The 14,313-nt window shown below is 37.8% G+C and overlaps 1 protein-coding gene across 3 annotated transcripts in view; it reads left to right on the plus strand.

The window, feature by feature from the left end:
• LOC130849971 (organic anion transporter 7) overlaps positions 1–13,444 on the plus strand; it is a 32,820-nt gene extending 19,376 nt beyond the window's left edge. The window contains exons 6-10 of one of the 3 annotated variants that reach the window (XM_057729243.1): positions 8,738–8,853; positions 9,511–9,725; positions 11,121–11,229; positions 11,658–11,861; positions 12,762–13,444. In XM_057729243.1, the coding sequence (XP_057585226.1) occupies positions 8,738–8,853; positions 9,511–9,725; positions 11,121–11,229; positions 11,658–11,861; positions 12,762–12,822 (705 nt within the window). In that variant the 3' untranslated portion in view covers positions 12,823–13,444. Of the gene's footprint in view, positions 1–8,737; positions 8,854–9,510; positions 9,726–11,120; positions 11,230–11,657; positions 11,862–12,761 lie in introns of those variants that run through there. The other 2 variants (XM_057729244.1, XM_057729245.1) reach the window with 2 other exon arrangements.
• Positions 13,445–14,313: the final 869 nt, after the last annotated feature.

The raw sequence follows: 14,313 nt of genomic DNA on the forward strand, positions 1-14,313 counted from the left end.
AGGTTGTTTATTTGAGATTTTTCTTGTTTCTTGAGGTAGGATTGTGTTGCTATAAACTTCCCTCTTAGAACTGCTTTTGCCACGTCCCATAGGTTTTGGTTCATTGTGTTTTCATTTCCATTTGTTTCTAGGTATTTTTTTATATTTTCTGCTTTCTGCAGTGACTTCTTGGGTGTTTACTAGTGCATTGTTTACCCTCCATGTGTTTGTATTTTTTGCAGTTTTTTTCTTGTAATTGATATCTAGTCTCATGGTGTTGTGGTCAGAGAAGATGCTTGATATGGCTTCAATTTTCTTGAATTTACTGAGGCTTGATTTATGCCCCAAGATGTGATAGATCTATCCTGGAGAATGTTCCATGTGCATTTGAGAAGAAAGTGTATTCTGTCGTTTTTGGATGGAATGTCCTATAAATATCAATTAAGTTAAGATGGTCTAATGTCACATTTACAGATTGTGTTTCCTTATTTATTTTCTGTTTGGATGATCTGTCCATTTGTGTAAGTGGGGTGTTAAAGTCTCCTACTATTATTGTGTTAGTGTTGATTTCCCCTTTTATGGCTGTTAGCATTTGCCTTATGTATTGAGGTGCTCCTATGTTGGGTGCATAGATATTTACAATTGTTATAGGTTCTTCTTGGATTGGTCCCTTGATCATTATGCAGTGTCCTTCCTTGTCTCTTGTAATAGTTTTTACTTTAAGGTCTAATTTTTCTGATATGAGTATTGCTACTCCAGCTTTCTTTTGACTTCCATTTGCACAGAATATCTTCCTCCATCCCCTTACTTTCAGTCGGTATGTGTCCCTAGGTCTGAAGTGGGTTTCTTGTATGCAGCATATGTAAGGGTATTGTTTTTGTATCCATTCAGCCAGTCTGTGTCTTTTGGTTGGAGCATTCAGTCCATTTACATTGAATTTGATATGTATGTTCCTATTACCATTTTTTTAATTGTTTTGGCTCTGTTTTTGTAGGTCTTTTTCTTGTCTTGTGGTACTGCCTAGAGGAGTTCCTTTAGCAGTTGCTGTAAGGTTGCTTTGGTGGTGCTGAATTCTCTTAACTTTTGCTTGTCTGGAAAGCTTTTGATTTCGCTGTCAAATCTGAATGAGATTCTTGCTGGGTAGAGTGTTCTTGGCTGTAGGTTTTTCTCTTTCAATACTTTGATTATCTCCTGCCCCTGCCTTCTGGCCTGCAGAGTTTCTGCAGAAAGATCAGCTGTTATCCTTATGGGTTTTCCCTTATGTTTTATTTTTTGCTTTTCTTTTGCTGCTTTTAATATTTTTTCTTTGTGTTTAATTTTCATTAGTTTGATTAATATGTGCCTCAGTGTATTTCTCCTTGGGTTTATTCTGTATGGAACTCTCTGTGCTTCTTGAGCTCGATTATTTCCTTTCCCGTGTTGGGGAAGTTTTCCACTATAACCTCTTCAAATATTTTCTCAGACCCTTTCTTTTTTTCTTCTTCTTCTGGGACACCTATGATTCGAATGTTGTTCTGCTTAATATTATCCCTGAGGTCTCTGATACTGTCTTCCATTCTTTTATTCATTTTTCTTTTTCCTGCTCTCTGGCAGTTATTTCCCCCATTCTATCTTCCACCTCACTTACTCATTCTTCTGCCTCTGTTATTCTGCTGTTTATACCATCTAGAGTATTTTTAATTTCAGTTGTTTTGTTGTTCATTACTATTTGTTTGCTCTTTAGTTCTTCTAGGTCCTTATTAAATGTTTTTTGTATTTTCTCTATTTTGTTTTTGAGATTTTGGATCATCTTTAGTACCATTACTCTGAATTCTTTTTCAGGCAATTTTCCAATTTCTTCTTCATTTATTTGGTCTTACAGATTTTTATCTTGTTCTTTTGCCTGCAAGGTGTTTCTTTGTTTTCTCACTTTGTCTAATTTGTCGTATTTTCTGTCTCCTTTCCCTGTGCTGCCTAGTAGTAATTCCTCTTAGCTCTGTTCTGTTTGGCTTGAGGTGTCAAGCACTGGAGCTTGCTGGCCTTTGACTGGATTTTGAGCTTGTTGTATAGAATGAGATCTTTGGGGGGAGCACTTGCTGATTAATATTCAATGTCCTGGACTCCACTCTGCTGTCTCAGAGGTCCAGGTTTGACCCCCGGCTGGGGCATCAAGACCCTGGAAGCTCCATGGCACAGAAAAAAGGAAGGTAGAAGGAGAGCAAAGGAAAAAAGGAAGAAAAAAGGGAAGAAAGGGAAAGGACAGACAGATCCCCAAGACTGGTGGTAAAAGCAACTCTAATCAATCAAAATCACAGAAGGAGATGGGCACTCTTGCACTTGCAGAAAGAGAAGAGGAAAAGAAACCAATGAGAAGAGAAAATGAGAGAGATAGTTATTCTTAGCAGTTTTGTCTTTTAACTTTTATACTAGTGTTAAAGAAATTTACATACCACCATTATTGTATTAGATTATTCTGTATTTGTCTTATGTTTACCTTTACCATACAGATTACTTTCATATGCTTTCATGTTGCTGTTTAGTATCTTTTTCATTTCAGCTTCATTTAGCCCTTCCTGAAAGGCAAGCCTATTGGTGACAAATTGCCTCTGTTTTCCTCTGGAAAAGTCGTTATCTTCCTCTTTTTTAAAGGACATTTTTGCTGGGTACTCCATTCTTGGTTGGCAGGTTTTTCTTTAAGTACTTTGAATATATTATTTCACTCTCTCCTTTCCTACAAAATTTCTGCTGAGAAATCCACTGATGGTCTTATGGGAGTTACATTCAGTGTGATGAGTCACTTTTCTCTTGCTGCTTTCAGAAGTATCTCTTTATCTTTGACTTTTGAGTATTTAATTATAATATGTTTCCACATAGACCTCTTTACGGTCTACCTATTTGAACTCCTTTGAGCTTCATGAATCTGAATATCCACCTCTCTCTCAGGATTTGGGAAGTTTTCATCCATTATTTCTTTAAGTGAGCCTTTTGGTCCTTTCTCTCTCTCTTCTCCTTATGGGATTCCTGTAATGTGTATATCAATTTTTTTTATATTGTTCCATAAGTTCCTTAGGCTTTCTTTGCTCCTTTTTTTTCTGTTTTCTTTCTGTTCCTCTAACTCTGTAATTTTAAATGACCCATCTTTGAGTTCCTAGGTCCTTTATTTTGTTTGATCACATATGCTATTGAAGCCCTTAATTGAATTTTTCAGTTCATTTATTCTATGCTTCAGGTCCAGAATTTCTGTTTGGTTCTTTTTATTGTTTCTGTCTCTTTGTTGAACTCCTTATATTCTTTATGTGTTATTTTCCTAATTTCATTTTATTGTCTTTCTGGGTTCTCTTACAGCTCACTAGCTTCTTTATGATTATTGTGAAATCTTTGTAGCAGTTTGTGAGTCTACACTTCTTAAGGACTGGTTACTACTGCTTTATTTTGTTCTTTTGGTGATGTCATGTTTTCCTGATTCTTTGTGTTCCTTGCAGCCTTGCATTGGTGTTTGTGCATATGAAGAAGCAGTTGCTTCTTCCATTCTTTACAGTCTGGCTTTTGTTGGGAAACCCTTCCCCAGTCACAATGGCTGGAGGTTCTGGGCAGGCCAGTTGGCAGAGACTACAGGTGGGCCAGTTAGCAGGGTTCATTAGAGGGTTCATTAGTGAGTTCATTAGTTCACTACTGCCTCAGTCCACATATGGCTGTGCCTTCTGCCAGCTCTGCAGGTGGGAGGGTCCACTGCTAGGGTCCATGGACAGGCAGAACTGGTTCTGGGGTCTTTGGCCAGGCCTAGTACCATTGTCTGTGGACTGGTTAGTTGCCAGGGTCCACATGTGCTGCTATTGGTAGGCAGGTCTCATTCCAGGGTCCCTGGATGGGCCTTCTACTAGTCCTGGGCCAAGGGCAGGTCTGGGGATGGGGTCTACAGGCAGGCATGTGGCTGGGGTCCTGAGAAGGTGACCTAGTGCCTGGGGTCATTACACAGAGACAATGACACTGAGAGGCCCTGAGATGATAAAGAACCATTGGCATAGTCCTTTTTTAAAAGAAATTTTGAAATTTATGTGGAGCTCTAATGGCACTTTGAGACTGTGTCAATATATACCTGACTTAAAGGAAATTATTTTAGTCCAACTAACATCTTGGAAGTATCTTTAGTTCCAAGACCACAACTAGTATTTTGTCTACCAGGTTGGCCCAATCCAAAGAACTAAAGCTTAAATCTTACAGGCAAGTTATTTGCTAGGTAAATAACAAAAATAAGTTACAAGCTGGAAGAGAGAAAGGAACAACACATTATCAGGGTAAATGGCAATGGACAATCACCTCAATGCCAAGAAGAAGAAAGACAATATTGTACAAGAGGGACAAATGAAATGTGGTTTAGGAACTGGATTCTATGCGTGAATGGATACCCAACATTGCCTTAATTTCATTTTTTTTTAATTTTGAAAAGATTATTCAGAAATTTGTAGTCTTAGTCATGTTTAACCTCCATCTGACAGATTGCCAAACACATTCACTCCAGACAATCCTTCTAACTTAAAGCTGCTCCCCTTCATATCAGTACCTATCCATTGATTAATCCAGTTTTGGCTGTTTTGGAGTCTAATAAATGATAAACATTCCCTCTGCCTAAATCACACCCAACTGAGGGATAGTTAATGTTCTCAGAAAGATGACAATAAAAATTATGTTTTTCACTACTGTGAAAACTGCAACAGAGGAAATGACTAAACCTCAAGCAACAATGAATTTGCTAACACTTCAGCCCACAACTGAACTTATTCACCAGTGACAGGTTTTCCCACAGATGCAGAGCCTGCATTGCTAAATATAAGCTGTGGCCCAGGCAGCAAATCTGGATAAAATTTCTTTCTAAAGGCAATCTGAGTCACTGAAGCATATCCATTGCATTCTCCTACATTTACAAGTCGAATACCTCAGTCCTCCGTGGGCAGTTAGGGTAGGTATAAACGTGTCTGTAGTATTAATCTTTCAAAGTCTTTCCTCTTGGAAACATGAAATTATGAAGAAAGTGCCCCTACCCCAAGCCACCAGTGTTTTTCAGGCAACTTCTTTTTGGTGCCCTTTCTAGGTCAGTCCTTATTTCAGTCATCCCTTGGCAGATCCATTTTTCCATCTTTTACTTCTTTATCTTTTAATAAATTGTCATCCTACCCTGCTCATTACATTCTACTGGTTCTGGTTTTTCAATGCAATTGTGGGCTTATCTATCTTCCTTCCTGCTCTAAAATCTGTACATTCCAAACTCTGATACTCTCCTCTTACTTCTGCTCTGTCCAATTTCCTCCTCCCATTCCTGTATGACATGTGCAGTCTTTTTCAGTCTTCTTTTCTATTGTCCTAAGTGTTTCAGACCCAGTAGAAACACAAGAATTCATGCTTCACAGTAGCCCAGCCTTAATTACATTCTCCACACACTTTCCTAAAGGATCCCAAGGTGCACTCTCCAATCAAATCATAAGAAAAGCATTCAGTTGAATCTTGATTCTCACAAAGTCAATAATGACACACATATGATGGTGAGTAATGTGGCAACTATGAGAGAACAACACAAATTTCTCCACTGAATCCTCTGCAGGTTTCTTTTACATCCATAAAACTTCTGAGTTTTCCCAAATATTCTACACTAAGAAATGTTTCTTTCTAAATATCACAAATTGTAATTTTGAAGAAATAAATATGCATTTTCTGCATTTCTGATCTCATTAACAAATATCTTCTCAAAGCTCTCCAAATCAATGTTTTATACCTATATTGGTTCCTGAATTTCAGATTTTTCAGCTTCTAAATGCATTCCACCTTCAGTCAGCTTCTTCCACACTCCATGTCTTCCCTCTTTCCTTTTGTCTTCCTCTTTCCCTTCCAAATTTATTTCATGACTACTTGATGACAGATCCTGTGACAGGGTGGGGGAGGCAGAGTCTTCAGCCTCTACCTTCAGAAAGATCACACTCAACAAGTAAAACAGGCTTGAAAAAGCCTCTTTGAAGTAAGGCAAGGGTGGAATGTGAATGTCAAGGAGGGAGATATAACCTGAACTGCAGGTATGTGGGCAATAAGTGCATCTTGGAGGTAGTGTTATCTGAAATGGGCCTTACAAGTTAGGGTAGAACTATCCAGGTTTAAATCAGGCAGAGAGATGATTAAATATGCAGTTGAAAGCAGTCCAAATGCCTTAGAGAGGGGTCAAGCCAATTGTGTGCTGGTAAATGTTTAACACTTTACAGGAGGAAAAAAAAGCCATAGATCTCAGATTTGTGGTAATTATCCATTTCTGTGGTATGACTATTATTACCATAGTGAGTTTCAAGCCACCAAAATGATGGCAACAGTTTTACAAACTATCTAAAAATTTAACAAAGGGCTTTTGTGAATTTTTACACATTGATTCCAAGACACTACTGGGCAAGGGTTCAGACGAGGGCTGTTTCATGCTTTTTACCCCAGGATAGTGTTATGAGGGGTACAAATTTTTCTTTTAAACAAGAAAATGAAGTGAAAATCAGAAAGAAAAGTGCATTTTAAGTGAAGATACAGCAGCCTCCCATTTGAATATGGGCCTCTTTTTCTCTGAATATTGATCTTACCAGGTAAGAGGAGCTTCCTGAGTTCCTGTAAGTGATCTTGCATTGCCCCCCTAAATACTTCTGCTAACACTATTCATGTCTCTGCTTGCTCACCAAAAATGAACTGTCAGTGTAAAACAATCGCAATATATCCTAAACTTTAACTTTGACATTGGGTGTAATTTAAGGCTAGTCTTGCAGGCATTGCTTCCCTTATCTGGGCCACGTTTAAGGTATTATTTGAGCACATTCTTACATTATCATCCATGACAATGGCCTATGGTAATGGGCTGCTGGTGTTAGATGCAATCCTGACTCCTCTCTTCTAAAAGCATAAATCCAATATTTCACTATTCAGGCTAGTTCTTTTACCAAAGGACATTCTTACATGTGTAGATCCTCAGTTAAGGTGGCCTTTCATTTCTCTAAATTCCTCATGGAATTATTCCAATGGACTTTGTCGTACTTTTTCATTTGTAGAGGTGGGATAAGAATTAAGACTATATTGTTTGTGTGATTGTAATTGATAAATATTGGGTCTTCTTTGTTACTATCTTTACAATAACATATGTTATAATAAACATTTTTAGCTGAAAAAAAAGACAGCATTGTTTAAATGACTAATAAATAAGCATCTGAGGTATGCTGGGTATAATTCCATATGCATATTTGTAGCCTCATGTATGGCCCAGGAAATCCTTGTGGAGAGAAATGCTATTATTTTTCTCTACCTTCTCTTCTCCGACTCTGATTCTTCTACTTATTCTTCTTTTTAATGACAAGTAAATTGAGTTTTAGAAACATTTAATTTCCTTCCTCAAGGTACATACCTAGCATGTTGCAGGGCTATTAAGTAACTCCAGATTACAACCAATTCCGGGTATAAGTCATTCTACACCAATATCTCTCCTAATTTCATCCTGTTTCAATTCTAGGCATCTCATTCATGGAAACACAACATGTCAGATTTCCCCCAAAGTGACTGAGCAAAGAACCAAAATAAAGATGCTCAGGAAATGTTCTTTTCCCTGAGATAAACAGTTTTTCTGCAAGGGACAGCCAGCTGATAACCAAGCTTAGTTCCCTGATCTTTCATGCCCATCTGACACAAATGGAGCTTTGGACCATAATCCAAGTAACTCTGCATTTGATTCCTTTCCTAATCCGAGTATCTATGAGGGTGAGTCAAAAATTATCCATACTCTGGCTGTAGAATGTATTTTAATTAACTTTTAGAAAAGACAAATACATCATTTTTCAACATAAGCTCCTTGCTTTTCAATACACTTTGTCCATCTGTGAACAAGCTTTCATATTCCCTCATTAAAAAATGTTTTAGGCTGAACTACAAGCCACAAAAGCACCACTGTCTTCACTTCTTCATCAGAAGTGAATCTTCGTCCTCATAGGACTGTTTTCAGGGGACCAAACAGGTGAAAGTCTGAAGGAGCAAGATCAAGACTACAGGGAGGATGCTTTAGCACCTCAAAATCTGCCACATAATCCACTGTCATTCTCTATTCGACAAAATCATTTCACATGTACACTTAATGCTGTCATCAGCCATGGATGTGAACGGGCGCCTGGCTCCTTCTTGATGCCTAACACTTGTGCAACTTTTCTTGAACTTCTCTATCCATTCATATACACTTCTTCACAATAAGATACTTTCTCCATACTGCACACAAGATCTTCAATAAATAATGGCACCAGGTACAACCTTGGACCACAAAAAACGAGTCACTGCACGCTGCTTTTCTTTCACGCAAATCACAAGCAGGACATCATTTTTGCTTGCATCGCAGTGACAAATGAACTGATGTAACATGTTCACATCAGCACAGCGGTGACTGGGGAGACAGTAGCCTTGAACAGAAAGCGCTGATAAGACAGTGCAGCCAACAGAAGTTTTAATATAACCAGAGTGCAGACAATTGTTGACTCACCCTCCCTTTCCGATGCCCTGTATCCCTCTCGAATCTTGTGTTTGAATACTTTTGTTGCTGCATAATTCCCTTCAGTCCCCTTTAACTCTGTAATTCTCTATCCATACCACTTTTACTCCTGTTGTTACATCTTCAATAGCTATATTTTCCAGTAGACAGAAAGAGACATCATCTATCTTGTCCTCTCTTGAGGGCTTCACAGTGCCTAACATTGTGTGATAACTGAACAATTCATTGTTGTTGTTGAAGGTCGTGAAATCCATCCTGCAGGAGGAACTGGAGGCAGCACAGACCAAAACTTCTGTGTTTGACTTGTTCCGCACACCCAACCTGCGTAAAAGGATCTGTCTCCTGTCCTTTGTGAGGTGGGCTTCGCACAATGCATGAGGGACGTTAAAATAGAGGACATGAACCTATCCCTTATCAAAGGATATAACATGTTGTTGGAGCAGACTTCAGATAAAACACAGAGGAAGCCATAATGATAATCACTGTGTTTAAAGTAGTCAAAGGGTTATGAAAATACTGACCCAGAGCTAGTTACACAACGAAGAGCTCTGTGTATCATACCACCCTAACAAGCTCATCACTGGAAACTGAGGCTGACAACTTCAATCATGGTACAGACATTGGCTTTAACTTTCTTCACCTGTTTGTTTCCATTTTAACTGAGGTAGAATTACAAACAGTAAAGTGCACAAAAATATACAGCTCAATGAATATGTCCCTGTGTAAATAGGCAACCATCTCCCAGATAAAGATATAGAAAAAACTCTAAAATGCTAGAAGGTTCCTTCATGCGTTCTGCACAAAAACACTCCAAGCCCTCCCCCAAAACTTAACAATAAGTAGGAGCTCCAGTTTTATAGTTTCAACATCATCACCTTGCAAGGAAATATTCCATAAAACATACCTTGTTGTTATACTTTAAAATCAACCACTGGTTGCCTGGCTAGTATTTGTTATCATTTGTAAGACAAAGGCTCTAAACCTTATGTGTCTTTCATTTTTGTTCACCACAGATTTGCAAACTACATGTCCTTTTTTGGCCTGATTCTCCACCTCCAGTATGTGGGGGGCAATGTTTTCCTATTCCAGGTTATTTTTGGTGCAGTCAACCTCCCAGCCAATTGTGTTGCATTTTTGGCACTGAATCGCCTGGGCCGTCGAGTTAGCCAGTCATTCTTCATGTTTCTCCTTGGAATCTCCATTCTGGCCACCACATTTGTGCCGCAAGGTGAGAAAAGAGCACAGGTTGAAATAAGAAATGTCTTACCCGAGAGACCTGAAGACAGAATTTGAAGCGAGAAGGAAGCTAAGACTAGGGTTCTAAGGATTCTTCAAAACCAATCTGAGGATTCAAGATAGATTCTGTCATTAAGTGGCTGAGAAATAGTCAAAGGTCAGTAAAAGTCAGTTCAGACACATGGTTGTCTTCATTATATCTGAGATGCATTTGGAAATTAGTGCCATTTATTCCTGACAGTTTCTCTGGGAGAGCAATTGATCACTTTCCCTTTGGCTGATCACACTTGTAACTGTAAATGACAGCATCATGTCATTATATATAATTGTATCTCATGTAAGGACACAATACTGTCACTTCCTCTATCTGGTCTCTTTCTTATTACTACAGTTTCAGTGATTCTATGTATCCACTCTAGTGTCTGGAATTAACTCACCATAACTGCAACCCTGGTTCCAGGGTGTCATCTTGACTCTAGGGTATTTTTAATCCTTTGTCTTCAAGCATAGAAGGTGTAGAGGGTAGTAAAAAGGCATTAAGCTGTTAAGAGTTTCTCTTAAAATCAATTTTACTAAATTAAATGACCATGTGTAATGAATGGGGGAACCCAGGTGGTCACCATGCTTCACTTAACTCCCAGTGCAGTGATATATTTTACAGGGTCACATATTGGTGGGCTGCACTCCCCATCTTGAATATCAGCATCGATGCAAATTTGCTGCTTTGCAACAGAGTCCAATCCAATGTTGTAATGCTTTCATGATTTTTTTAATGAAATAGGAAGCTGATTCTCTGAAACTTCCTTTCAGAGGTTTCCAAAGTCTATTTTTTCCCTAAAACAGGTCCTTATTCTTCAAACTTTAAATATTATTCTAGATCAAGCCATTTTGCAGCTTTTCCATTAACATGAGCCCCATTATTTTTTACTCTCTACTGCATGACTAGCCCCATGCCAATATTGTGTGAACACCCAGGTTTTAAACTGCTTGAGGATATTGATGAGTCTTTTGTCCATCAGTAATTGCTCATATGATTGTCCTAGGCTATACATGAAAGGCAGAGGAGACACTGGACAGAATAAATGAAAGCAAACTCTTACTGGGCTTTTGTTCCCCTCCCCATCTTTGGGAAACTTCTGAAATCTCTCATACATAGGAAGAGTTGATGCAATAGCTCAGGTTTTTAATTTCTTATTTATGCTGTAATGTACAGAGAAGTCACATTTCTCAGCTATTAGTCTGTGCACATTCTCAGCCCCTGTGCACTTTCTCTACCATGTATTTAACACATGCAAATGTCTCCAACTGTATCTTTTTCATTTATAATTTGGTGGATGGTGATTTATTCAGCTCAGATTTCCCGAGTCTTACTGGTCTTCTTCTCCAGAAATGCAGACCCTGCGTGTGGCTTTGTCATCTTTGGGAGTAGCAGTTGCTTCTATGGCTCTCATGTGTTCTTTTGCCCATGGAAATGAACTAGTCCCCACCATTATCAGGTACACAATCTCATGGAAGCTCTATCAGGGTCAAAACAGACCTTTCCCAGCTAATCAAGACTTATAGTGGGAAGAAAACTAATCTGATTCATTATCAAAAGCATTGATTATAATAGTATTAATAAAAATTATAGCCAAAATTTTTGTTGAAATCTCACTTTTGTCAGGCATGAGTTGCGCCCTTTAATGTAGCATCTCCCACAATCTCTGGGTAAGAGTATTTTTTTAAATAATGAAAGCATTTCTTAATGTACTTGTGCACTTGAAAAAACTTGTAAGCAAATAAGAGCATATTTTAAATGTAAGAAAACAGCCTTCATGTATCTAAATACTGCTGTGGTGTCTCTAGCCAAAGCAAAATAATAAATCACAAATTACATGTATGGATTTATACCAGATTCTTTTTGTATTGTTGTTTGTACTCCAAGGGTAACAGCTTCAGGATTCATGGGAATTGCTGCTAATGTGGGGGCAGCCCTGTCTCCCCTCTTGATGATCCTAACAGTGTATTCTCCCCACCTGCCATGGATCATCTATGGAGTCTGCTCCATCCTCGCTGGCCTTGTTGTCTCAATCCTTCCTGAAACCAGGAATAAGCCTCTGCCTGACTCCATCCAGGATGTGGAAAAGGAGTGAGTAAACTCCTGGCTCTCCCTTGGGTTGCTGTGTGATATAGGTCTGTGTGGAGGAAGGCAAGGCACCATGCAGGGTCATTGTCCCCAGAGGAGGACTTACACCTAGACTACTCCAGGTGGTCAGTGCCTTTGGTTTAGCTACAGCCTCATCCTTCCCCCACAGTGACCTCAGATTCCCCCAAGCCTTCGTAGATCACACAGACCAACACCAATAGGCACCAGTAGGTTTAGTGATGGATAGGCCAAAATTAGGTGCCCTCATGTGACATACACACCCCTGAAGGTGTTTCACAAACATGCACAGATCCAAACACCAGATTCTCATCCCTCAGGCCCTGGCAGCCCCCTGCCCAGTAAGGGCAGTAAGCTCTCTAATATTGCTGGTGTCTGTAGGTCTGTCACCTGCTCAGATCACTGAAGATCTAAGGGAGACCAGGGAGAAGACAAGAGCCCCTCCCACAGATGACAGTATATCCCAGGGGAAGGAGTCTTATTGTGCTGCCTGTGAGATTCAGACCATCTGGTTTTCACTGGGAATGAAAGTGATAAGAAAAGAGAGGAAAAGGGTGATAATTGTTGGTATTTTTAAATAATCAAGAATTTGAAAGGATTTTAAAACTTTTGTATACTTCCCTTGCCTCTTCCAAAGACCCCATTAGCTAATCCCATTATATCCAAGGGTGAGCACTAAAACTATCAAGCTGCCTTTCCAGATCCTGCCCTGGGAGCTTGGCCTTTTTTGTCACAAAATTTATTCAAATCCTCAGGGCAGGTGTCATGGTTTTTATCAAAATTCATGGACCAAGAATCAGCTTGCTCTTAAGAATGCAGGACATAAATGCTTTTTTCACATTTTAAAATTTTGTTCATCTATTGTTTCCATTGTATTTGCTCTAGGAGAAAAAGCTCAAGAAAAGCAAAGCAGGAAGATACCTTCATGAAAGTAACACAGTTTTAAGGAATTCCAGGAACTAACTGCTAAAGAGCAAGATAAACGAGAAAAATTGGGATCATTCCCAGATATTGGCAAAATTTGGAAAGCAAATAAATAAAAAGATGTAAAAGAAAAATGGACCTCATTTACAGTTGCAGTTCTAAATAACTATATATATAAAATGCCTATAATTAATCATAATAAGAAGTTTGATGGAAGTCATAATACTTTTAAAGGAATCATAATAAAATATGTGTAGATGCCTAGCATGTTTCTGGATAGAAAGATAGAATAGAATTTAAAACATTGATTCTGCTCTAATTAATAACAGAGTAATTGATGGGACAATTACTTTGGGGACAACTTGAAAAAGAGTTCCAAGTTTATCTACAAATTAATTATAGACAAGATTCAGAAAAATGAAGTGTATGGAGGGAGCATGGTGCAAGTATTTGGGGCAGCATATGCTGAAATGAAATGCACATGCATTTACAAGCCAAAAGAAGTCCAGAATGAGAAGGTGGTATGTAGAACACTTAAAATTTTCTAATTTGGGCAGCATAAATCACTGGTAGAAATAAATGATTATGTAATAAATATCACTAACTAACTTTAGAAATAAATTACTAATAATTTGACTTCATTCTCTAAACCAAAGATATATATTTCACATGGTTAAAATGATGAATGGAACAATTAAGTCATGTTATTCAATAGAAAACATGAGTACAAAATCTTGGGATTAAGAAAATGTTCTGATTAGTAAAGCAAATGCCAATGATTTAAATATAGGTAGATTTATAAAATAGATAACTAAAGAGAACCTATTGTATAGTACAGGGAACTCTACTCAGTACTCTGTGGTAACCTAAATGGGAAGGAAATCCAAAAAAAGAGTGGATAGATATATTTACACATATGGCTAATTCACTTTGCTGTACAGCAGTAACTAACACAACTTTGTAAAACAATGATATTCCTATAAAAATTAACTTAAAAAATAAAAAATAAATATAGGTAGATTTGACTAAATACTCATTTAAAACCTCTATTGGACAAAACTCTAAAAACTTATGGAAGAAATCTAGAAAAATATTCACCAAAATGCTGCTAACTTTTAGTGTGGTATGAGATTTTACTTTCTTCTTTGTAAATTTCTGTAATCTAACTTTAAAAAGGATAGTGCAATATTTTAAATATTATGTCATCAAAAATAAACTGCAAAAGACAAATCAACAACTTTCAAAATGATTATATATTAATATGTAGGATTCTAATAAATATTTATAAAAAGAATATATAATTCAATATTAGATGATCAAAAGGCAAGAGCATATAATTTTCAAAAGAAAAAAATCCTATGACATAAATTTATGAAAAACTGTAGAAAAGCACTGGAATTTAAAGTTATACAAACTAAGTAAAATACCAACTTTTAATTTTCCAAAAGAATGTACACTGAGATTTGTAAATTAGCGGTGGAGTTATAAAATAACATATGCCATACAACTGCAT

The sequence above is a fragment of the Hippopotamus amphibius genome, chromosome 3 (assembly GCF_030028045.1).
Source record: "Hippopotamus amphibius kiboko isolate mHipAmp2 chromosome 3, mHipAmp2.hap2, whole genome shotgun sequence".
Classification (NCBI taxonomy): domain Eukaryota; kingdom Metazoa; phylum Chordata; class Mammalia; order Artiodactyla; family Hippopotamidae; genus Hippopotamus; species Hippopotamus amphibius.